Source organism: Schistocerca gregaria, chromosome 5, assembly GCF_023897955.1.
Source record: "Schistocerca gregaria isolate iqSchGreg1 chromosome 5, iqSchGreg1.2, whole genome shotgun sequence".
NCBI lineage: Eukaryota > Metazoa > Arthropoda > Insecta > Orthoptera > Acrididae > Schistocerca > Schistocerca gregaria.
This window is the reverse complement of record NC_064924.1, coordinates 303,134,273-303,158,969: the sequence shown is the minus strand read 5'-3', so window position 1 is coordinate 303,158,969 and position 24,697 is coordinate 303,134,273. Positions and strand designations below refer to the sequence as shown.

Here is a 24,697-nt window from a genome sequence, read left to right as displayed (position 1 = left end):
GAGATCATTAAGTAAAGAAGGCGACTCCTGACTACACGGGCCTGTGCTGCGTCAAGTGCCGTTGAATTTCAGTGTGCATTATTTTCTGTCTATAATCGCATTGTAGCGTGAATCAGTCTCCAAGGTAGACATTTTGAATACTTCTGACAGTCGTAATAAACATACGAACCATACCTGAGTTGCATGTTTGCTAAGATTTCGAACAATAAGGAAGACATTGCCGAACCTCTTCTCTTGCCAACGAGAAAGTGGTTTGTGGCGCTGTTACCCCTTGGATCAATCTTCCAAACAGGTTATGTCATTGAAATTATTTCTAAAGGCTCTTTCTAATACCACCGACAAAACAATACAGTTCTGTTTAAAAAAGTGTAGGTTTCGTAATTTTGAAGCAATAAACATTAAAAATTACTTCTCCAAAGCTTACTCGATGCGTTTTTGTGGTGACTGTCTTCGCTACCTCACCTCACCTTCTATACAAGCTGACATTATCCTAATTTTGTCTCTCTTTGGGACCGTTACGTATATAGCTGTGGAACATAAGCAGATTCCGCCCAGAAAAACACTTCTTGGATTTTTTAACGCTGTTCTACGCGTTTAGCTTCAAATGTTCGCGAATATGAATGTGCTACACATGTATTCCATCCTCCTGTCAAACACAGACAACTGTATGCACTCGTTTCATTTGTATGTGCTTGACACCATTGGTTTGCCAGACTTCATATGGTTCCCACAAACATATGCGTTATTAAAACGTGGACAGAGCGCAATTTTTGAAAACTCCTCCTTTCGCAGAAAACTGCAGTTCTTCAGTATTCTAGTAATAAATCGAACACTTTCATATGCACAACAAATTCTTTACGATAGTTTCTCCATGCATTGCTAGTAGCAGCGTGTTCTAACTCCGGTTGTGAGTCATTAATGCCGCCAAAAAGCTAAACCCTACTCCACTGCTACGTTTCCTGAAGTGCACAGCTTTTTATTTGGCTACATTAAGAGATAGTTGCTGGTATTTGAGCCAATTGAATATTTTGTCCAAATATGATTGTATAGTAATAAAATTATCAAATATTTCCTAAACGACAAGAGCGCCTTTGCTGAGATGTTTGTCATTGCAACTAGTACATTACGTCATTAATATGTGACCCGCAGAGGGCAAAAACATTTAAACAACCAAAATGCAATCAATATCACGCCTAATACGACTTAAGAAAACCGTTGTCATCCAAAACAACTTGCCGTTGTCTCGGAATGGATGAAGACAGGTCTTGTATGGTTTTCAAGGGAATGTTACATCTTTCTTCCTGCAAAATAGTGGCGACTTCAGATAACGACTATGCAGGTGGATAACGACCACGCACCCTTATCTCCTAATAGTACTGAGATGTAGTGACTGTAGTGGTCGGAGGATATGCGACAATTCATCCTCGTGCTCACAAAACAAGTCGTGGTCAGTGCGAGCTGTGAGATCAGAGACCCTGTTGTCCATGAACACGACATTGAAGAACAAACATTGTACCGTGGGATAGACCTTATCAGTCAAAATGACCGCGAAATTCTTCCCAATAGCGCGACCTTGCAGAGTAACCATGGGGCCCATAGAATCACGATATGGCTGCCCATATCGTCGCCATGTCTCACGCTTAAGACGTAAACTCGGCCTGAAGTTGGAAACGGTGAGAACCAAGACTCATCCGACCAAATGACTTTCTTCTATTGCTCCATAGCCCAGGTTTTATGGTTTCGGCTCCACCTTTTCCTGTTACGGACAGATGTGTCTGATTTTTGAATTCCAGTTCGCCCTGCAGTTGCCTGCGTATGGAGTTAGTACCTTCATGCTGTTTTGGCACTGACAGTACTCGCGGGAACCACATTCAAGTCTGCAATAACTTTTGTAGCTGTCATCTCCTTATTTTTCGTCACAAACCTCTTCTTTGACCGTCTGTCACGACCACTCGACACGCACTTTCGTCTTAGCGGATGACAGACAAGTGTTTCACTTTCCTTGCGTGTGGTATAAATGTTCGATATGGTACATTTTGAAACACCCACCATACGAGCACAGTCCATTTGCCCACGTTCGATTTCAATTAGCTTAGACATAATACACACCGAGCACTACTCTCACCACGACTGAAACTAGCAGGAGACCGAGGAACAATTTGTAAGTGTCATTCGTGTTCAAATACGATAGCGCTAACTACAGACTTGACTAACATCTGCATTTATGTTCAAACACGCATTTATCGAGATACTCTCATGGTTTTGCCAACTACTGATTACTCATGGCCAACCTCAATTAATTTCATCCTTGCGGCAGACTGTTAACTGGGACAACATATTGCGTTCTGTCAAAAACGAACAAGCTAAGTGCAAACAAGGAGGTATTGTCCTTTTTAGATGTCGTTCATGGAAAAAACAACTTAAACTTGCCCTCAACCAGAAGGTTGTTTTTTGACACCACAGTGCTTTACTAGGCAAGGTCATTGCAGATGAGGCGTACTTGCGTCCCTTCGAACTGACTTATGCATCCCTTTATAGGGGGACCTGCAGTTTGGCATGGATACCCAGCCACAGTGCAGTTTGTGCAAATGATTGATAGAAATGAAAGAAGCGATAAGTGGCAGAAGAAAAGGCCAAGGATCAATCAAAGAGTCGATGTTCTACTAAATCGAAAGTTTGTATGCTTCAGGTACAAATGGTGTCATTCATGTGTGGCTCTTATTACCAGTTCAGGGAGCACGAAAAATAGAGGTGTTGTCATTTTTAACGAAATTCGCCTCGCCTGCCGCCGCCCCCCCCCCCCCCCCCCTCCCGCCTTCGTGTCGCATAAGAGCACAAAGTCGCTGCTGCGCACTACAAGGATTTGTCTACAACGAAACACGCTTTTGAAAATCTACCGTTGCTTCTTAATGTTGTCGTCAGCCAGTGTACACAAAAGCAGTATCAGATATTCCATCCAGCAACTCAGCGAAACAAATCCTGGGGATGTTCCAGCATGCTGTCTCCTGTTACACCGTCAGATGTTCGTTTACCACCTCATTGCCCTAATTCATTCTAGCGAAAAGTCACTTGCAATTTCTCCGTCCAGAAGAAAATGAAATGTCAGCGTTTTAGTAACATCTTTCTGGGTATGTGACCACGCTGGAAGTTTCATAACATCAAACACTACCCCACAGCCGAAGGATTCCATTGAAATGAAATGGACTCTGGCCGCGGAAGCCTACTATGTTAACAGTCTAAATGTGTTAAAGAAGATTAACCGAAATTTGGGTTACCATTGGCAATGTACTTTGTGAATTTAGCTCTCAGTGCGGAAGACACCACCTTGACAATATTAGAAGTGATGCTAATAATATATCAGACAATAGACCAGCATTATGAAGGTTTAGTTGTTAACATCACTGTATCTCTGTAAATGCGGCATTGAAATTTGATTGTGGTGGCCAGGCCTGCAGTCTCACTTTTGTCACTCTTACTCATGAGCTACCCTTCAATGCGACTGTTTTCATCCTTAGTCATTTTGTTGTCACATATTATTAACACACATTAGCACAGTTGCCGAAGGGGAAGGAAGGAAATCGATCGTGGTGTTGCGAAATGCACCGTCAGACGATTTCGGCATTTCTAAATTAAGGAAGTCACCGAAACCATAGACTTCTATTGCCAAACTATTAACCTGAGCCTTCTAGAATGTGAGACAAGTAACTGTCACCTGTGTGAGGGAGAGAGATTTCCGACTTCTGTTAAGAATACAGGCGGCACGGTAGCTCAGAGCGCTCGGTCAGAGGGTTAGCTACCCTCTGTAATAAAAAACTAAAGGAACGGATCAACAAAGAACCTGAACGGGCGTCAGCGGACGCCCACCCCCGAACAAATTCAACGAACAATATAGGACAAAATGAGATCTACAAAAAGACTCCTCGTTCTCTCTAAACGTAGTCAGTGACTTCACTGCGTGTCATTCAGTCAGTGATGAAATATTAAGCAATTCAGCTAAGTACTCATTTCCATGCCCCTCTTCTTAATATACGAAAAACTTCAGAGCTGGGAGAACAGTTGCAAACTTCAGGCGAGGTGAATATCTGCCATCCTTTATGATGTTAATCACATGACTTTTGTTGTATCAGTAACGTCATATCGATTATATGTTTAATAGTATTTTTGAAGGTGGATGACTTGTTTGATAGGGGGAGTACGCTTACGGGTAGGATAGGAATGCAGGTACCGGATAATTTCCGGCATCTCGTGAAAATTGAAGCAGAATATATCGAGAACAGTCTCAAACCTCATCCGTAGAACTTCGACATGGCAGTATATTTGTTACTAATTGAAAGAATGACAACGTCTGGACGAGTAAAAGAAATGAAATAGTATGCGCACTCCGGTTGACATTTCACAGCGGAGTATTCTCGCTTGCCGGTACGAGTTTTAGTGTGCGCGCCTGCCACCTGGCAGCGCGACCTCCGTTTGGCGCGCTCCCGCGCTTCGGTTTCTCCCACCACTCCGTCCTACACCCCACCCTAGCCACCCAGAGTTGGCGTCTGCGCGACGCGAAGCCAGCCGGCTGTTGGCAGTTCAGTACCGCGTGGCCGCGGCTTTTGATCAGACGTGAGTTGTTAGTGTTGTATGATATAAAAGACATGTTGCCGCCAAACTCGCAACACGTGCCGCGACAGGAGCAGCCTGTGCAGCTACAGCATCAGTCTGCGCAGGAAACACCGGAGAAGACAGTTGCAGTGAAAGAGGAGCGCCGGGGAGTGAAGCGTCAGTACCGGCAGCAGTTATCTCCAGGTACTTGTGCACGCACCCCTCTTGACCAGGCCGCCTCGTTGGTTGTGGCGCCGCATGTCAGGACGCCAGCCGCCGCCATGTTGCCATACATCCGGCGGATGTCGCGTTGACAGCCGCGGCCCCGCCATGCGGCGTGCTCGCCCGGCTTAAGCGTGGCTCATTGTCTACCACGCTGCAGCAATCGTACTGACACATTGCTTTTGTTTGCGAGTAGTGTTGTAGTTCCATACGATATTAGCACATGTTATTTCGATATATATGTTGCACACGTGCCGTAGCAGCGGTTGCCGACGTGTGACCTATATCACCACGTGGTCGGTTTTTGAGTGTTTTGTTCTGCGCCCGTAATATTTGTTGTTGTTACGACTGTTGTCAGTGTACCCTATGCTAGACTACTTAAGAATTGAGTGTCGCAAGTTAACATCCCTCACGTCCAACTTCACTCTTTGACGTTAACGTATATGACAATGACATGTCAAACAAGCACGCCACATAGTAAATAATTTTCCCTTTATTTACTTGATTTCACATCTGCGTCCGCTGCGAATTGATACTCGCATATTGCGTGCGATAATGAAGTGTTGGCAGCACGGGGTTCACTTTACGAGCTATTTCATACATATATTTGAAATTTTTCTACTTCACACAGACTCGGTTGTTTAATTTTATCTGCTCACTACATGCAGCGGCCGATATTTATTTAGTCCACGCAGCAGTTTTCGCATGTCTCATGCCTTAATTGCAATGTCACGTATGATTCCTGCTGCATTTTCGTCCTGTTTTCGTTGTGCAGGGAAAGCCCATTTAACTTTCAAAACCGGTTTGGTGACCTGACAGGTGTCAAAGCTGTCGGCGAGGGACACACATTTTCAGTTAATGCGTAATACTGCAGCATTTTTCGTGATGAAGGCAACTTGAGGACCATTTTAGTGAGCAAGCAGTTTCCAAATAGATTTTATAGCTTATCCTGCGCTGTATCAGTTTTCCGAGACGGCACGTGGCCGAAACTGTAGCGGCTTGCCGTGCGCCATATTTGTAGAAACGGCTTCACTGTGCTGTTTTCTTTTTTCGCGCTGTCGAAAGATACTCTCGACATTTCTACATTGTCACTGTGCTTCCTTTGTAAACCCTTCTAAGCGATGGAGCTATTTGGCAGAGCGTAGCTGGTGTTGGTTTTCGCGCGCTGGACCGGTATCCCTCCGCCATTTGACAGGGTTGGTTGTCAAACTGGGCGGCTGTTGTGTTCTATTATAAGTGTGTCCCTTGGCTAGGCTGCCAGCGCTGCAGGAACCTTGCTTAGCTCAAATTAAACCACGCGGCTGGGATCCTTACTCCACGCTTAGAATGAATAGCCATTCCGCATGACTGTCATGTTAAGTTAGATGTAAGGTCCAGTTTTTTTAATGCTTCGCTAACCCCTTATGTGTTCCTTACGGATTGTATGTCAGTATGTTTTAATTTTTATATCATGCAATAAACTGTACTATCGATTCCATTTCGTAAGATGCTCGTACTTTAATAGGTTGTACATGCGAATTGCTTCTTCCCGAGCTAAAGGGAAGTCGAGCCAATAGTCATTAAATCGGGTTTTGCCAACAGGTAGAAAGCGTTTTTCAATGTATGAGTGGCTGTTAATCAATTACTGGTTTCATAGCAAGTAAGGCAGTGTTTATCATCGTTTGTAAGCTAATCTTGTCTTAGAGAGAACGTCTACCAAAAAGGTGTCAACGGCCGTGCCACAAGGCTTTGCAATAGCGAGGACTTAGGAACGCGCATGCTTCGTTAGACTTAACACTTGTCGGTGGTCTTGTGTAGCCAAGAGGTATGGTCCCATATTCATTACTTAACTTAAACCAAAAACGTGTCCCATCTTCAGGAAGTTTTGTGTTTAATTGTAGGTTGATTAAAGGCTTCCAAAACACCGGTTGTCATGTTAACGATCTTCGCATGGGACTGTCGTGAGCGAGGTACTCCGTCAGGTAGATGGTGTAGTTACTACGAATGAACCGGTTATCAGCCCAGGAGGAGGCAATAACAGGACGGTTTGCTTGCGCCGGTGATTTACGCCGTTGTAAATGGGAGCGTTGCGCATGCGCCGTGAAGCAAGGTGTTTACCACGCGACGAGAGGGAGAATGTCTTCTTAGCCCTCCTTTTTAGCGCGGAGATGGTGGCAGGCGCACTTATCTCATTCTCCTGGCGGCTTCTCCCGGCGAAGACTTACACTTCGGTCGACATGTTACTTTCCAGTCGTTTGAGATGATCTTTGCCAAACTCATGGTGGCTGATTTTGCAGTCCGCTGTATGGCCCACAGCCACGTTTTGGTGAGGTACGTGTATATTCTGTCTTTCTAAAGCACGTCCTGATGGTGTTGGATGTTCCGGCAAACGTGCAAGTGACGGACGTGATATTCGTGGTGGTATAGTTGAGAAGGTGCTTGCACCGTGATCGAACTGTTTGTTCGTTTATTACCGAGCATTTAAGATGGACGTAACGTTTTCTGCGGTCCAGCTACTATTGAGTATATTGTCACCATGTCCGTTCCGGTTACATGACGAACTTCGGAAAGGATAATAGGTTATCGTCGTTGCCAACGATTGCGAAATTTGTGCTATCATCGTCGGCGCTTGACTTCAGTATCATTTGCATGCATTTTGCTCTGAAATGTTGAAGCTGTCGTCGTTGGTATGTAAGTTAAAATTAGCTCTTATTCGGAGGCAACTAGATGAATTACGTGAGGGTTTCCTGCGTACAATTTCCGCAATCAGTTGGTAATAGTAGGCGGTTCTATGATTGCACGCGATTGGTCGGAGTGGCTGGAGGACTGTCTGTTTGGCAGGCGGCTAGTGGGTATTTTCATCCTGGCAGACGTCACATGGTGCGCCCACGCGGCCCTGTTTGACGTTTGCGAAGTGACAGCGCGCGCCGAGAACTGAAATAGCCACAACCGGCCCGCCGCGCCGAGACTTGCCATGCTGATAGTTAACGTACTCTACTGAACGAGGTCACGAGTGTCTGAAGCTAAACGAACTTATTGCACGGGGTGATGTCTTTCCTTTTCATCAATTGAATGGCAATAGTGCTTTAATTTTAAAGCCACTGCAGGTGAGCCTGTAGGCGGTTATGCGCTGGATGAAATTATCCACTGAGCGCTAGGGCTGCGCCATCTGCGTGCGGGCGTGCGTGACAGTCGCGGCGCATGCGCATTGGAAGTGAGAGCAGATGTCGCCCCGGGCGCCAATCGTGTGTGTGTTGTACAGCTACTCTTGTTGCGAGAACGATGAAAACGCGATGCCGCTGGAGGATTTGTGCGCCGGTAGAAAGCAGTAGTTCAGGAAACGCTTACTTAGTATTTAATAAAACTCCAATGATTGTGTTCTCGATACCAACTTTGCCCTGTCGCCAGTTCGCTTCGCGAAGTCTTCAGTTACAAGTATATCTAGTGGTTCGCCAGTTAATTGTTGTACTAAACAGTTGATTAGATGTTGCTTTACCAGTGTTTTATTTACTATTGGTGTCACAATTGGTGGCATGTGAGAAGGTAGTAAACTTTCACAGTTGGTGAGATTTCGCAGTACTGCGTGGGTTGAGCAGAAGTACTGGTTGAGTGCATATTGTGGACGTTAGAAATAAGAGCGTGTTAAGTGTGTTTTTGCTTTTTCTGTTGACAGTTCTACATCATTAAGAATATTTAATTATCATTGGGGATGAGACATGACAACGGAGGTATTATTTGGAATATGGCTTAATCCTCGCCAGTTACGTTCTTGGCTAACTAATGCGTAGTAAGATGTCTGTTACGACGTCTTTGTACGCAAAGACTGTAGTAGCGTAATATGAGTATAGTCATTAGAGCGTACATAGCGTTTCATGAGCGAAAACGCGTTGTGCATATTCTACAAGCTTAGGATTGCACTCACCTATGAACCATTGGAGCGGAAGTAAATTGTGCCAAATGAACCTGTACGATGTGATCTGCATCAAATCGACGTCAGATTAGAATAAGTTTTTGATCTTTTCTCATATTTAGTGAACGTAAATCTCGGCGGTGTAAGACAGCATAGATGGAACGTATGGGCAAACAAATTTCCCAAGTGTCTGGAAAAAAACCTATGAAATTCCACGAGAAAATACTAACATTTTTTGCCAGGAGGCATTACAATCCGCCAAACGTCTCATTTATATCTGGTACGACTTGACGTTTCTTCCCGGCGCCAGGATTTTTCTCTATTTTCCCAAAGTTAATCTGGTCTGCTAGAGATTTTTTCCATAATTTATGTTAGTCCTGTGTAATGGTCGGCCTCTAGCGATAGACATGTTGGCACGAACTTAAAAATTCATTAAAATGTTGTTGTAATAAAGTGAACACTAACAATATATTTTTATATCTACTGACATAGGCGTGCAACGCTTCGTGATATTCATTTAATACTGATTTTAACATTAGTGAATACACACTTCCCACACACGATCACACTGAATTTGGATGCTATTTTATAGCCACATTGAGTGCTACTAGACCGTGTGATAAGTGACGTAATGAGTTGACAGGCTGTCTCCTGCCAGGCCATGGCGGGTAGTGTCATCTATCGCCGCTCATGACTTTTGACAGCTGTGTGTGTGTGTGTGTGTGTGTGTGTGTGTGTGTGTGTGGACAATCGCTCGCAATATTTTTGGTAACAATGAGTAATGGCAAGCATTTTTTTTTTTTTTTTTTCCCCGAAGGCACTGCCGGTCAGCAAATAGCCTTGATTTGTTTGACTGTGCTTGCAGGGTTAGCACCTTCCTCGGTGGTTTCTTATCTGTCGTCTGTTTGCTGAAGTTCGCAGCTCCTAAGAGCTGATAAGATAGGGCGTCCGTCCTCTCAACAAGTTGATAGAACACTTGGCTGCCTCTCTTCGCCGGCGCCAATAGGTTGCTTTACAAATTTGGTATTATGTAACTCTGTACGTCCGAACACAGCACACTGAACGTAGCCTTGCCGGAATTTTCTTCTGGTATTGTCGTAGACCTTTGAGTAAGGTAACTTGTTACTTTATCGAGACTACATTAAGCTTGGCAGTCTTGACAGATATGGTTGACACACTTCTGTGACGTTAAGGGGAACTCTCAAGACTTTAGAGGCAAAAAGTGAAAGCCTCTTTCTCTGTGAATGAAGCATTGTGAAATAAAGCAGTGATATAGTTTTACATTTGTTATCGAACAGTCATTCATTTGCACTTTGCTTCGCCTACTTGACAATCAGTGCCACAAGTAAGTGAAATGTTAGTTAAGGAGTCGCGGAAGGACTACGTAATAATGTGTCCGCTATGGTCTAAGGTTTAGAGAATGGCTAAATTTGGTTGCATTCCATCAGCGATTTTCTTGTTTGCTGATAATACGCGATACAGATGTTGAGAGGGGTCTCGCTGTCATGGAGAGCTAGTATTAACTGTTGTCTCTTGTGATATCGCAGTACCTAACGCATTTCAGAGTAGCTGCAGCCTTTAGGCTCTTCTGAAGAGACACCGGCGTGCAGTGAGAAGCCGTGGGAGCAGTGTGTAGACTGTATTACGACAATTAGCACGGGTGCTCACTGCGCTAAGGTGCAGCTCACGCGGCGGTCTCATTTGCGTTGTTTGGCGTACAGCTTCTCTTCGTGAAGAACAGGTGGTATAAGGATGGACTGGTTTAGAAAGGGGAAGGCCGATGTGTATCCCCAGGGGAGCAGCTTGCGGCTACGCTGAAGAGAGTAACCATGACATTAGTCACGCCGAGGAACATAAGTGCGAATGAATTTATTGATGCGATTTGTACAGGTCGTAAATGAAGTTTTCAATTTGACACGCTTCACTTTTAATACTGCTTCTTTTCGGGGGAGGGGGCGACAAGCGTACGGTCAGATAAATATTCCAGGTTTGGCGCCGCCTTTATCTCGCAGACCACCTTGGCGGGAGATAAAGGTTTCTACAAACACGTCTCCTTTACTTGTCGCTTGCAGGTAGTAACACCGGTATCCAGAGCTCTTATTTTCAGTTGTGCTATAGCTTTTCGCGATACTATGATGTACAGTAGGTGCAAAGTTGATAGGCATGCTGCTTATCTTAGTTGATGCTCTTGGCTCTATTGCGGTTGGAGATGATTGCTCAGGACCACCAAAAAAAGGTGCTTACTGAGTTTTCTAAGAAACCTGCTGGAAACGGATTCGTCACTAATTGTTACGAGGTGTAGTGTGTAATATTCTAAATTTTTCTTTTATAAGCACAGTGCGACAGATCGATCATTTTGCCAACTTAGAAGAGAAGATTGCCCGAATTCAAGAGGTATCCCTACTTAAGTTCCCAGATGCCCCATCTCTTTGTTGGTATCTGCTGTCGACCACGCTACATGAAATAAGTTGCCTATTCTAATAAGAAATGTTATGTAACTCTCTCCCCTTCAGGGAGATCACACTTGTGCATATCGTCGACTCCTGTGTGCTCAATGTAACTTCTGCAGTGTGATGCGCATGCAGCAGACTGTGCTTTAACCACGAACTAGGCATAATACTTTGATGATAATCCGCGTAACGGACTTACTTGGTTCTAATTATCTGTTTACAATACTTTCAGTTACAGTGGTGGAACCCTTAATGAAGATATTATGATAACTCAAAGTTAGAATTTTCCGCGTTATTAAAGCGCATCATGGTCCTATCCACATTTCTTCTTGCACAAACGACTTTTCGACCCCGTCTGCTGGTGTCGTACTACGGATCTGGTGTCCACGATTAGCTACGTCGATTGTGTTAGAAGAAATTTAAAAAGAAATTTTCTGCGGCCTAGCAGCCTACAAGTATGTTACCCTCAGTGTCTAAGCCCACGAAAGTCTGTAGACCTACATTATGAAGCCTACTGGTATGTTCCAAACTTCGATTAATATCTGTTAACGAAATTCCTCAATGGCAGTTTCCCAGTTGAAGGCAGATTTTACACAAGGCACGTAGCACAATTGATTTTCGAAAAGGTTGGAAAGACGTAATTGGTCATAGTCGGGAAATTCGGTGATCAAGAGAACGAAATAGTTTTTTCAAGCTCGAGACGTAACAGGTATAAGATAGTTAGAACTTTTGATATTGCGTTGTCTTAAAAACTGAGGACTACGTCAATGAGCCGGCGAAATTTAACATTTACGTGACTTTGGCGTTTGTCATCGCAGTGATTACCAAACTTGTTGAGTCGCAGTTTAGTTTTCTGTGGTTTTCATCCGTCATTTGAGGCGCATTTTAGTTGATTGCAGCCAAATTAATTTCAAGTCACTGAACATCCCGATGTTGTGACCCGCCACTAATGAAATCGACGGGATACTTAGGGGCAATTCTTTTTAATACTCTCTTCCCGCTATCTTCAAGAACAGAATGGCCCTCATTAGCACTTAAGTGATCAGCATCTTAAGCGATACCATATCCGTCTCAGCAGAACGATATATGCCCGTACAACTAACATATTGTGGGTATGAGAATCAGAAACTGGAACACACAGCGTTGGAGCGCACACCTTGCAATAGCTCTTAACCCTATGGATGACATTATAATGTATTTGCTCATCTGTAGCATAGCTTTATGGAATTCACCGTTATAATTTTGAGACCGGTGAATCTCTGTAATGCTTCTCCGCTAACGGCACTGAATAGAAGGTATAGTATGGATACCGTGCGTGCCTTCTGACATAATTTTGACCTGATAAGGGACGTGGCAGTGCCTCTGGTTTCATGCTGTGTTCGTCTGTTATTGGTTGGCAGAACATGGTGGACAAGCTGATACTTAAGTGTCCAATATGCCTCTAACCTGGCAGCATGCGTTGCAATTGATGCACAGCAGTGAATACTACTTAACGGTGAGGAGAGGACTTGGAGGCCGTGCGTCGACACTTATCGGACTTGTAGCGGACAAAGTGCGCGACTCGTCGCTGTCTTATTCTGGAGATAGCGTCTGTATCCCTGCCGTGACGCAAACTAACGACCCGTTTTGAAACTCAAATTGTCTTCTGACGGCGAACCATTGGAATTTTAGATGAGGGATGGACGTTGGTCTGAGTTGCCTGGCTACAGAAAGTCTGCCTACCCACATCGTTACGGGCTGGTGTTGCTCCAAATGCTCTTAAAAGAAGCAGCATCATTTTCACGAATATTTAGATGTGTTCTTATAAACAAGTAACATTGCATTGGTGAGGACTCGTTATACACCATTGAATACAGGCCCAGCTGGAAAAGTGTAACTGAGCACTGATCCTGTGAAGCTTCGACAAATGACGCGACTCCCAGCTACGTCCAACTTCTGGGGCAGAGGTATCGTCAGCTGAACATCTCCGTTTTCTTGGATGTTATTACACTGTATTCTGGTTTAGGCTTCACAAGGCTTTACTGATGGAAGAGTCACACAAGTGGGTTTGTTGGGGCTTCTAGGGCATTTTCCCACAATTCTTCTTATTTTAGATATCACATACTTTGATATACTATTTTGTGAAAGCAGATTCGTGTTAGTTGCAGTATTGTTACAGAAAACAGGATATGTTGTTTCGTTTTCGACTTCATCTCGACATGACTACCTATCCTATAATTTTTTGACTTATCCTCTGATGCTGTTGTATGCAGAACTTTTAATGAATATGTATGTTTTGGTCTGAAAAGAAAAATGTGAAAGGAGAAAAAAAATACTAAGCGTATATTTGTCTGGATTCCAAGACCACTTCTATTGCTAGCTGTTGCTGTTGCCCATTTTGTTACAGTGGCTCAGCAGAATTGTACAAGAGGCCGTGCTGTAAAGTAATGCTTCCGAATTGTCAGATCTGTCCTTAACATCGGTTGAGGTATCACACGTCACTTACATTACTCAGTCGACTTTCCCGTCGCGTTGACGCAAGTTGCAACCTCTGCCGCTAGAGCGCTCCAAATTGTGGCGTTTAATATGGCGCTGTGTAACGTATCTTAGTGCGTCACAAACAGCCTGCCGTAATAGTGTTTATAACCGTCCACACAAGGAGCAACCTCTCCTTCAGTAAGATGGTGCCAGACCACATACGAATGCTATCTGCAATCTGACAACGCCTTGGTTCACTGTCATTGCCAACAAAATCAGCCATTCTACAGTGACTGATCAAAACGTTGGGCGAAGTGTTTTCGTCGCCGAGGTGACGGCACTGAGAAAAAAAAACATAGATATGAAAAATAAAACATTTTATTAACCTTCTACACCTTTATTTAAAAATCTTTTGAGTTTTACATAAAAAATTAAGAGGCATTGCTTTCCAGCATGTCCTGGTATTTGATCAAATGGTCTTCAAATCAGGCCAATCGGATAAGACCGCTGTTAGACTTCTGTGTGAAAAAACGTAGCACAATTCCTCACTGCAGCTACCGATGTTAAATGAACTCTCAAATGAGTTTTGGGTATGAAAAGAAATAAAATTGTAGGGAAACCCTGAAAATTACGTATTTTTGTCTGTATTCGTCTATGGACGTACATAAATTCCAGCACTCCTGTTGTGTAAATTCGAGCGCAGACACGTGAGCAAACCATCATTGTAATATGAGAGAAGCAGAAAATGACTCCAGTTGAAACTATATTTTACTTAGGTGACAGGTTTATCCAGGCACTCGAACATGACAATCTCCTAATTAAAAGGTAAAAGTCTGTAACGATTGAACGGGTAGTGATGGCAATCAGCAATGGTTGTGACTGACATTGTGCAGGGATACATTGCTTCCGCGTGTGCGACTGTGTGGCGGCGATGACGCGCCGGCGAATGCGAGTACCGGCGCTCCTAATTTCGGCGGTTGGGTTGACTCTTTGCCAGCCCGGCGCTGGAGGTTCGGTGGGGTTGTCCAGTGCAGCTAGATGCCACGCGTGAAATAAAGTTCCTTCGCGGTTCGTTACATGACCAGATATTATTCACTGTTGATAGACCAGTAGCTACAGCACAAGTAGGGACTGATTAATTCTGCATTCCCTCAAATACAATCGAAGTATTGCGTACTTTGCACTACATCAGTTGGTTACTGCGGTAATTTACCGTTATTGGATTTAAAGGTCTAACACCGCCTGTCATGTGAAATGTGGAAAAGCAGTGGTATTTGTGGCCGGATTTAAAAGGGAAACCATATACTCTAATTTTTGCTCATGAAGACAGCAGAACTGGCAAGGGTTTAAGGGGTAGGATCATACAACCGTACAGACATACGCAACAGGACCAGATTGAAACTAATGGTACGGATTATTGCGTTGCATGGGAAGAGGCCTTTCCGCCAAATTCGTCGCCGATACAAGATAGCCTCCCATTTTAACAAAGATAATGATGTCTCTAAACACTGTGGAGCAGCAGTTCCCCAATTATCACAGAGCCCCTGAGATTATACCTGTTCTTGGAGGACCAAACAATATTGCATGCAATAGAAGGAAACAAAGAATGAAATGTCGTTTTATACATTACGAGTAAATCATGACTCTTCAAATAATTTAGCTCACGTGGTAAAACAGCTTCAAACTTTTCATTGTGCTAAAAATGAATTTGTATTTTAAGTTTTTGTCGTTAAGCGTGTAAGTGAGGAAAAGTTCAGGAGAGGTTTGAAATTCTATGTACAATTTGTTGGGAACAGCCAATGTGTTATTTTCAAATACTGATGGCATATAGTCGGTATATTAGCGCGTCGGGAGTTCTGCTGCGTCAGGACTCCTGCGCAGTTTCTAGCTGTAAAACTTGTCTTGGCGTGTTAGACTTGGAACATACGATTATGCCTCTTAATGAGCAGATTGACAGCATTTTGGAGAAGGCTTCTGATAATGTAGACTGGAATACACTCTTTGAAATTCTGAAGGTAACAGGGTAATACAAGGAGTGGAAGACTATTTACAATTTCTATAGAAGCCAGACGCCAGTTTTGTGGGTCGATGGGTATGAAAAGGAAACACTGTTTGGGGAGGGAGTGATTGTAGCCTATCCCCAACGCTATTCAATCTGTGCATTGCGCAAGCATTAAAGGAAACCAAAGAAAAATTTGGGGAAGGCATTAAATAAAGTTTAGGGAGAAGTAATAAAGTGTCGATGACAATGTAATTTTGTCAGAGACCAAGAACTTGGGAAGAGCGGTTGATTGCAATGGACAGTGTCATGAAAGTAGGGTGTAGGGTGTAGTAGAGATGATACAGAATGTAGACGGGCAATGGCAGGAAAAGAATTTCTGAAGTAGAGAAATTTATTTACATGGATTATAGATTTAAGTGCTAGGAAGTATTATCTGGAGTGTGGCCTTGTATGGAAGTGACTCGTGGACGATAACCAGTAATAATAAGAGTAGAAGCTTTCAGAATGTCGTGCTTCAGAAGAATGCTGAAAATTAAATGGACAGATCATGTAAAATGTTGTAGTACTGTATAGAATTGAGATAAGGATACATTCTGAGATCACGGGATCGTTAATTTAGTATTGGAGGTAAGAGTAAGAACGTTCAAAAAGATGTGATTGCAGTAGTTATTCGGAGATGATGCTTGCAAAGAATAGAATAGCGTGGAGAGGTACATCAAGCCAGTCTTCGGACTGAAGACCACAACAATACTTTGGAATTCGAAGTTCAGTTCCCCCCCTGGGAGCCCTTAGCTCAACTGCAACTGGTACCTGGTGAGAGTGCCCCGAGTTACGCGATTAGTAAATATGTATATACATTATATACCCTTGTCAGTTTCACATTATATACCCTTGTCAGTTTCACATTATATACCCTTGTCAATTTCTTGGGAGCAATAGCCAAATCACTGGAAATTATTGGATCTCTTCGTTAAGAACAAGCTGGCTCCATCGGCGACTGTAACTCGAAAAAACACCAGACACTCCCGTGGTGCGTGGCTCGTCCGTTTGCACTGCGTTAACGCCGGTACTCTGTAAACGCTCAGTTAATTTCCATAGAGCTTCAAAATGGACAGTGTTCATTACCGTACTACGGACAAAGCATGACTTTGCTCAAAATTTCGTGCATCGACACTTACTTTCTCACACACAATCCAATCAGTAGAGTTTCTAGACGTGATAACGAGAACCAGTCTTCGAGGTGCTCATGATTGATTCGTTGTTCGAGCAAATTGTTTAGTTGCTTTTTCTTGAGGCTTTAAATGTAGCTCTTGTATTTCGAGCATATAATAATTAAAGTACCAGTAGCAGTAATTCAAATAACCCAAAACACCTCGTTCTGACCAGTGATTTGTTCAAACACACGCAGTGATAAGGTCTGATTTTGCCGGCACACTAACAGATGTGGCACTCTCATTTCAGGTGCACTCCAGGAACACTGCTAATAAATGCAAAAATATGAAAAGAATCCAAGAAATCTAAATCGGTATGTTGGAGTACCCTGGGACTCGGGAAGCAAAAATTATAAAACTGCTGTTAAGACCAGCGCTTATGTATTGGCATTGAAGTGTGGCATCAGTAAATAAATAACAGAAACTCCATGCAACAGAAATGCGCATGTTACGATGGGGGGGGGGGGGGGGGGGGGGGGTGGAGTAGTAACATTGCAAGACAACATGCGCAGTGCAATCTTAGAGTTTTAAAATCATCATCAAATGGAAACACACTCAATCCTGACTGTGATAGTAGGGTCTCACAACACGAGAACCTGATAACCATGTCGCGAAGAAATGTCTTACTATGTCTACAAGAAAGGAGAAGAATACCTCAAACCAGTTAGTTGACGGAAATCGAAAGTGATACGAAGAAGCTAAGAATTAGTGAAGAGGATGCCTACGAGCTCGATAGATGGTACCGCATGATCAGGAAAGCCAATCGAGTAAAGGGAAAAGGCAATGACAGAAAGACCTAAAATCCCTTCAGTAAGTCAACGTTAATTCGTACTTCGGGTGTTGGATAGTATTGATGGTTTTTCCTGCTCACAGAATGTCTTTTTTTAAAGACATTGTAACACCAGGAGAAGATTTAAAGATGCATTGTCTTCTGTACAACGCATGTGATTTGATTTACAAACAGTTTTCCACCACCACCACCACCACATGGAAGTCCGGGAGTGATCAGGTTAGGCTTAGCCTTCTAATTTTTCTTAGTGTCCTCGCCAGCCCTTTCGTAACAATATGTTCTTGAGGCAGAGTGATGAGAGAATCCGCTGTAGCCTCATTAAACAGTGTGGTTCCACTTCTCCAGGTTCCGGCGAATACCAGAGACCAACATGGAGAAGTGGCGACCAGACACTATAGTTACTATTTAAAGTGGCTTGGTACAGCTGAAAGGTTATTCGTTAGGAAATGAACTGATTGTCAGGTGGCAGACCTGCGCTGAATTTACTGTAGGCTTTGCAAACAGAAATCTACACTACTGTATGAAGACGAGACGTTGTTAATGCTGCTATCAAAAATGTGGGAAAAGTTGTCGGCCACTTTACTTCTGATTATTGCATGGTAGTCTTAAAATATTCAGGCGGACGTAGGTTGTAATTTTTCTTTTTTTTTAATGGCAATGTACAGGCTTCCAGAATGATATTTTCACTCTGCAGAGGAGAGTGCGCTGCTATGAAACTTCCTGGCAAGATTAAAACTGTGTTTGGAAGGTAGGAGACGAGGTACTGGCAGAAGTAAAGCTGTGAGGACGGGGCGTGAGTCGTGCTTCGGTAGCTCAGATGGTAGAGCACTTGGTCCCGAGTTAGAGTTTCGGTCCGGCAAACAGTTTTAATCTGCCAGGAAGTTTCAATGTACAGGTTTCTGTTAAAAACTAACAGCCAGAAAGAAAAATACGTGGAGTAAATAACGTGCTGTTCTGTTAACTTCCACACCGTCAGTTTTAACAGAAAACAAGAAAGATGTAATTGCGGCTTACTGGCGTATGATTAGAATTCTATTATAGAACCCGAACCGTCCGAAACTTAGTTTTAATCTGCGAACGGGTAGGATTACTAAGCGAAATACCATGACTGAAACTACCGTATACCAACGATCTCAACCGATGTACCCACTCATATTTAAACGCCTTCAGTTCCCAATGAAGGTTTTTTACAGTGGCAATAAACAAGGCGAGAGAGAGAGAGAGAGAGAGAGAGAGAGAGAGAGGGAATCGAAGGATTGCGGGGCTCGCTAATCATGTAGATAATAAAGAAGTACTTCCACATTACTAACAAGTATGCAGTCTATCATTGTTACGCATTAATTCACTTTCAGAAGTTTTTGTGAGATAATGTTATTTGAAACATTATTGGGAGAACGTAAGTGTAATATCGTAGGAAAGCATTGTTTTTGATGTTTGCAAGGCATTTACTGAGTATAGAAAGTGAAAGCGATGACACGACTTTGATATATGCATATAGCGGTTGTTAAATTTTTCTAGCGGTGGTTAGATCTTGGATACAGTCGCCTTCTTTGAAGCCTTTACTCTGTCAATGAAATACTGGACTTTTGCTCGTGCTTTACGCCCTGCCGTAGTCATAATTAGCAAAGACGCGTTACGTACCTTAGGGCAGGGGCAAAAATGGTCTTGGCTGATAGGCTTAGGAGAAACTAGTTTGCGACATGGTCAGTTTCGTATGAAAGATTTGGCCGGACGTACGCTATATCTGAACTAAAGGTTTCAAAATAATCAAATATTACATATTTGTTGTGCTTTGTGATAAGTTCGTTATTTTCTCAATCCTTTGTGTTCCGAAAGGTTAGATGCAAGATAAGTTCCATTTTAGTTTCTAATATTTTAGTGTTCAAACTTTCATTAATAAGAGTAACGATGAGATTACGTTACTTTCAGATTATAAGGTTCTAAAATAATGCCGACATCTAGAAAATGTTACGTACTGTGCACATTTTGATAGTATAAATTTTAACTTGCAATGCCATTCTGTTAGTGGCGGCGAAATATATAACACAGCCTCATGAAACGTGGAAAAACTGTATCTGGCACTGAGCCTTAACAAATTAGTGATTTTTTAAAAATTGATGGCTGGTAGGGGTATACCACGTACTCGACATAGCAATAAGAGTAACAGACAAATTTTTTACCCCATGTGCTTGGTTTCTGATACATGAACCCTTGTCGTCGCACCGTTCACTTTAGCCACACGACCAGAACAAAAAAAAAAATTCAGCATATTTTGTTAATCACTGACTTTACTGGCCGCTTACGGAAAGGAAATAAAACATGTATGCTGTCAAAGTTGGTAAAAATGCAACATTGTCTAGTCAGTTGGATTAAATTATCTGAAAAAATACCCTCTGTAACAAGTCAGCCTTCATATGGTTTACGCTGGTTGATGTCGCATCGCTACGATCTAGAAGAAATTTTCTGAGCAACTAGATCACTTCAGAAGGAATAGGGTTAATGCAAGTGGTCTATGTGCCACGGTACGGCATGCTGTTATGTGTAACCGCTGCGGTCACACCTGTGACATAGGGGTTAACTTTCACATGGGTCCCTCTAATGACGGTTGGACTAAACTAAGAACGTTTCGTATGTGAACGCCATATAATTAAGCCGCCGTTCTACTACACCTTCAATTAAAGTCCAAAACCAGATGTACCTTTTTGTTTTTAGGAACAGCTTTTATTAACATTTATTATTCTAGTATAGAGATAGCCTTTCTGTTTTTGCAGTGTCGAACGAAATATTGGCGGTTATGACGGTGGTATAAAATTCCCATGTTGTAGGAAGGAAGTGTTCAGCGTTTCTACGATGATCGAACAGTAAGCAACAACTGATTCTATGCAGCACGTACATCTGCTGTTTACGATGAAGTTAGTCGCGACTGCTGGAACAGGCTTATTTTACCAGTTAATAACGGCAGTTCTGAATATTTCCAGCATTGGATTAGAAAACAGTTGCATTTCAACAAGGTTGATGACAATATACGATGTACGCGCAATCTGCAACTGTAGTTTGAACCTCAGTATTCATTCAGTTTTATCGATGAGGACAACAGACATTTACGTATCAGCAATATGAGTTTATTAACTGCATATTTAGGGGTGGATTGGCGGGTGCAGGAGAGATTGTCGTTGCGCCCAAAGGTCAGGGGATCGATGATAGCTAACTTCGTACCTGGTACTGGTCCCGTCACGAACTGCGGACTTTCGCTATAAATTCGACTAACATTAAATGAATGAAATATGTTGAATGTTAATACTGTTTAGTCAATATCAGGAGCAGGCAGACATATTTTTTCGTCAAATTTTCACAAATACCAATCCGCGCCATGCTTGTCTTTAAAGGCTGTCAAAGAGGAAGTAACTGTAGACAATACTTAGCCGAGCCGTACGTTCGTGAAATTTTTAAAATGCAGTTGTTTTGATAAAGTACCATGTTGCAGATGCAATAGGAGTGCAAGTAGTAGTTTCATGTTTAAAATAAAATGTTACCAATCAAATACATCCCCTCCCATATTTTTATTTTCGTTACTTTTTCTTTACATTTTGTTTTTTCACATAAGTACTCTTCTTACTGAATTTCCTCTTATTTCCTAACAAATATATGGTTCCTATTTAAGGTGTTCTCAGTGATTTGCAAATGAAGTGACTATTAGTAATTATTTTCTGTTAAATATTTTAGTTTGAAACAGTATTTTTATAGTAGGTAACAATTACTGTTAAGTACTTACATTTATAACATAGAAAATGCGATCAACTATTAGGTGAAACATGCTTGATTGAAATAAAGTAATATTCAGTTTCCAAAATAGAGTACGGTAATAGTAATTTTTTATCTGAAGACATTTAACATTGCTCTCATATTAACAATAATATGTATAAACCAGTGTATGTTTCTTCTTCTTCTTACTATGTGTGAGATATTTTGTTTTACTCTGGTCCACTTTGGATTTTTGTCATACACTGGTCTTAAAGCAAGTAACAAAAGTAATGATTAAAACTTTTATTGCAGTTCGGAAGAGGATTCCGTCATCGAGCAGTGTTGATGGCCAGGATTCAACATCAGATACAGAATTTGGAATGGCTATTGAAAGCAGTGGAAGTGCAAGTCGACCATCTAAGACTGGCCAAGTCCAGCGAGGTGGCTCACCAACCATAGGCAGTGGTGCACATCACCACCATACACAACAGAACAGTCCAGCCAACCGGAAACGCCGTGGCAACTTGCCAAAACATTCTGTTAGAATTTTGAAGAAATGGTTGTTTGAGCACCGTTTCAATGCTTATCCAAGTGATGCCGAAAAGTTGCAACTGTCACAAGAAGCTAATCTCACAGTTCTCCAGGTTAGTTAACTTGTAGTGTATGTAATATTTATAGTGGTTATCTCTTACTGCAAATAATTTGCTTAAATTAGGTAATAAGTGATTGTTGCAAAACTTGTTGATTTTTCCATATGTTTCTTAGTTGCAATTGAAATACTTCAAATTTAATCTAAAGATTGTGGTAAAGACTTTTCATACGATACGTTCTGTGAATGCTTTCTTCCTGAATTTGTAATAGTATTGCCTTTAGGTATTTCTGTGCAGTAGTAGTGAATTGTCAATACTGCGGAGAATGCTCTCACTTGGCAGTAAGGAATTTAAAAAAGTGGACCTTTGATGCTCTCCATGGTTCTGGAAGATAATCATTTTCTTGTTTAATAGGATGTATGCCACGAACACATAAGGCACAAGACTGCATTCTAATTCTGAGGTTTAAAATATTTAGAAAAGGAGTAAAATTCACTGTGCTAGACTTGATACGTAAGGTCTGCAAAATTTACAGCTTATGAATTATATTTTGTAGGTTTGCAATTGGTTCATCAATGCAAGACGTCGCATTCTTCCTGACATGATTCGAAGTGAAGGGCATGATCCTCAGCATTATACAATATCAAGAAGAGGGAAGAAGCTGTCTGCCGGAGGACATACTCACCATAATGTCACCAATGGCAGTATTCATTCTGGCAATTCAACTTCTTGTTCTGCGTCTTGGGGGGATGTACCATCAGCAGCAGAGGTAGTAGCAAACACATGTAACCCGGCCAAGAGACCAGCAGTCTATGATCATGATTATGAAGAAGGTGCCACTCTGGGTTATCATTGTGAAGACAGTGCAAGCCCACACGAATATGAAAGTAGTTCACTGAGTGAAGAAGAAAGTGGTCTCGGACGGGGTGTCCGCCAGGAGAGTCAGTCGTGGCAGAGTGTAATTGTGTGCCACTACAATGAACAAGATACCAATACCAAAGAGAACATAACTACCCATCCAGTTGCTCGAGGAGGGTAAGCATGTTTTGCATTTATCTCTGTGAATGTTATGTGCTGAACTTTACTTTGAAATACTGTATTTACATATCTTGCTGACAGAATTAATATATTTAAATGGTTTTAGTTCCTGATTAACTAAATAAATTGTTCTGTTAACAGGGAGCACCCAGCACCAGATGTCAGCAGAGTTGTCAGGCACTCTGATGGCAGTTGTAGGAATGACACTCATCATTATGTATCATCAAAAGAAAGTAAGCCCACTGACAAACGTGCAGGTTCATGGGGAACTTTTGCACATACAGACCCAACACCCCCACCAACACCTCCAGATGAGAATGATCCAGAGTTCTCGTGTTTGTACCTCCTGGTGAACACAGCGATATTTGTTTCGGAGCAAGAACAGCGTGCACTTGCTCTTAGAGCATAGCAAGAGAATAATTCCTGTAACTTAACAACAGAAACATTTGGCTGTTGAGTCACAGATCAAGAATATTCATTGTGATTACAGCACCTGATAACAATGGAGTACAGTGATACGTTATAGGAATTTATTTTCTTGTACAGTTCTTAGTTCTCAGAATAATGACTTATTTTCGAGACAGTGAAGCAGACATGGTGTACTTGGGATGCCTTATTTGCTCAAGAACATGCTACTTGGACTGAGTATAGTATTAATGTCCTAAGTGTGCCTGTTTTCATAGTGATTGTGACTGTTAGTGCGGTACAAATTGCTGTTGTGGTGAATAGCAGAGACTGTGCCTTGTTGTTCATATCAGACTGTTGAGTGGACTTTGCCTACAATTTTTGTAAAATGTACAAACACTGATTAGTAAAGTTACTGTGTCTTCATCTCAGGTTGCAGGGAAGACATGCTACTGACCACACACTGCCAGGAACATTTTAAGATATTGAATTTTATATTTAAAATTGACAATGGTTGTTAACCTGATGATTTTTTTCTGGCAATGATTAATGTATGATAAATCCAGACATTTCTAAGAAAAAGCAACTTTTGCAATTTCTAGTTGATTCAGGATGAAATTTTAAATCATTCCAATCGACTTCCTTAATTTTTAACTGATTTTTTGTTTGCAAAAATACTTTAAACACCAGCTACAGTTAACTGCCCAAATTGAAGTCATGGAATATTAACTTGAATATACCATTTGTGCCTCATCTAACTGGTCTGGAAGTAGCTAAGATCTTTTTTGCAATTATGTGTTAAAACAGTTATGTTCATGATTTTATTTGTGTTGGGAATAGGATGTTTGATTTTTTTTGTTCTTGTGATTTACTGCACAAGTTGTGCTGTTGTAATGGTCTTTCAATACCATTGTAAGTATAAAACCTGCAGTAACTGAGACACACAAATATGTATTTTGTGGACACAATGAAGTAATAAGTAGTGTAGAATAAAAGCAGAAGCTTTTGTTACTTGACAATAATACAGAAATCCTGTGTTACTTTAATTTTCCCTGTCCCATTTCCTTTGGCATATAGCCCTTTTCCCAGTTCTTTCGTTTAATTTATCTTTAAATTACCAAACATGGATGTGCAGATTTTGACTAAACCCTTTCTCATGTGTTACAGTAAAAGAATACGTACCATTGTAATTAGCAAGAGAGTTTTTTGTGACTGCTCACTACCCCTTTCAATTCAGGAGCTGTAACCAGCCTGTATTCCCAAACAAAGCTACTACCACATAAAATAAATCAGTTGCATTATTTGGAGTTCTTAG

At 41.9% G+C, this 24,697-nt stretch overlaps 1 protein-coding gene across 8 annotated transcripts in view; it reads left to right on the top strand.

Moving 5' to 3' along the window:
- Nucleotides 1-24,412, top strand: part of LOC126273174 (homeobox protein AKR-like) — an 865,473-nt gene extending 841,061 nt beyond the window's left edge. For 2 of the 8 annotated variants that reach the window (XM_049976655.1, XM_049976659.1), the window contains 3 exons: nucleotides 21,662-21,993; nucleotides 22,496-22,974; nucleotides 23,119-24,412. In XM_049976655.1, the coding sequence (XP_049832612.1) occupies nucleotides 21,662-21,993; nucleotides 22,496-22,974; nucleotides 23,119-23,386 (1,079 nt within the window). In that variant the 3' untranslated portion in view covers nucleotides 23,387-24,412. Of the gene's footprint in view, nucleotides 1-4,503; nucleotides 4,792-6,940; nucleotides 7,120-7,797; nucleotides 7,896-7,981; nucleotides 8,107-8,271; nucleotides 8,387-10,846; nucleotides 10,935-21,661; nucleotides 21,994-22,495; nucleotides 22,975-23,118 lie in introns of those variants that run through there. The other 6 variants (XM_049976653.1, XM_049976658.1, XM_049976661.1 and 3 more) reach the window with 6 other exon arrangements.
- Nucleotides 24,413-24,697: the final 285 nt, after the last annotated feature.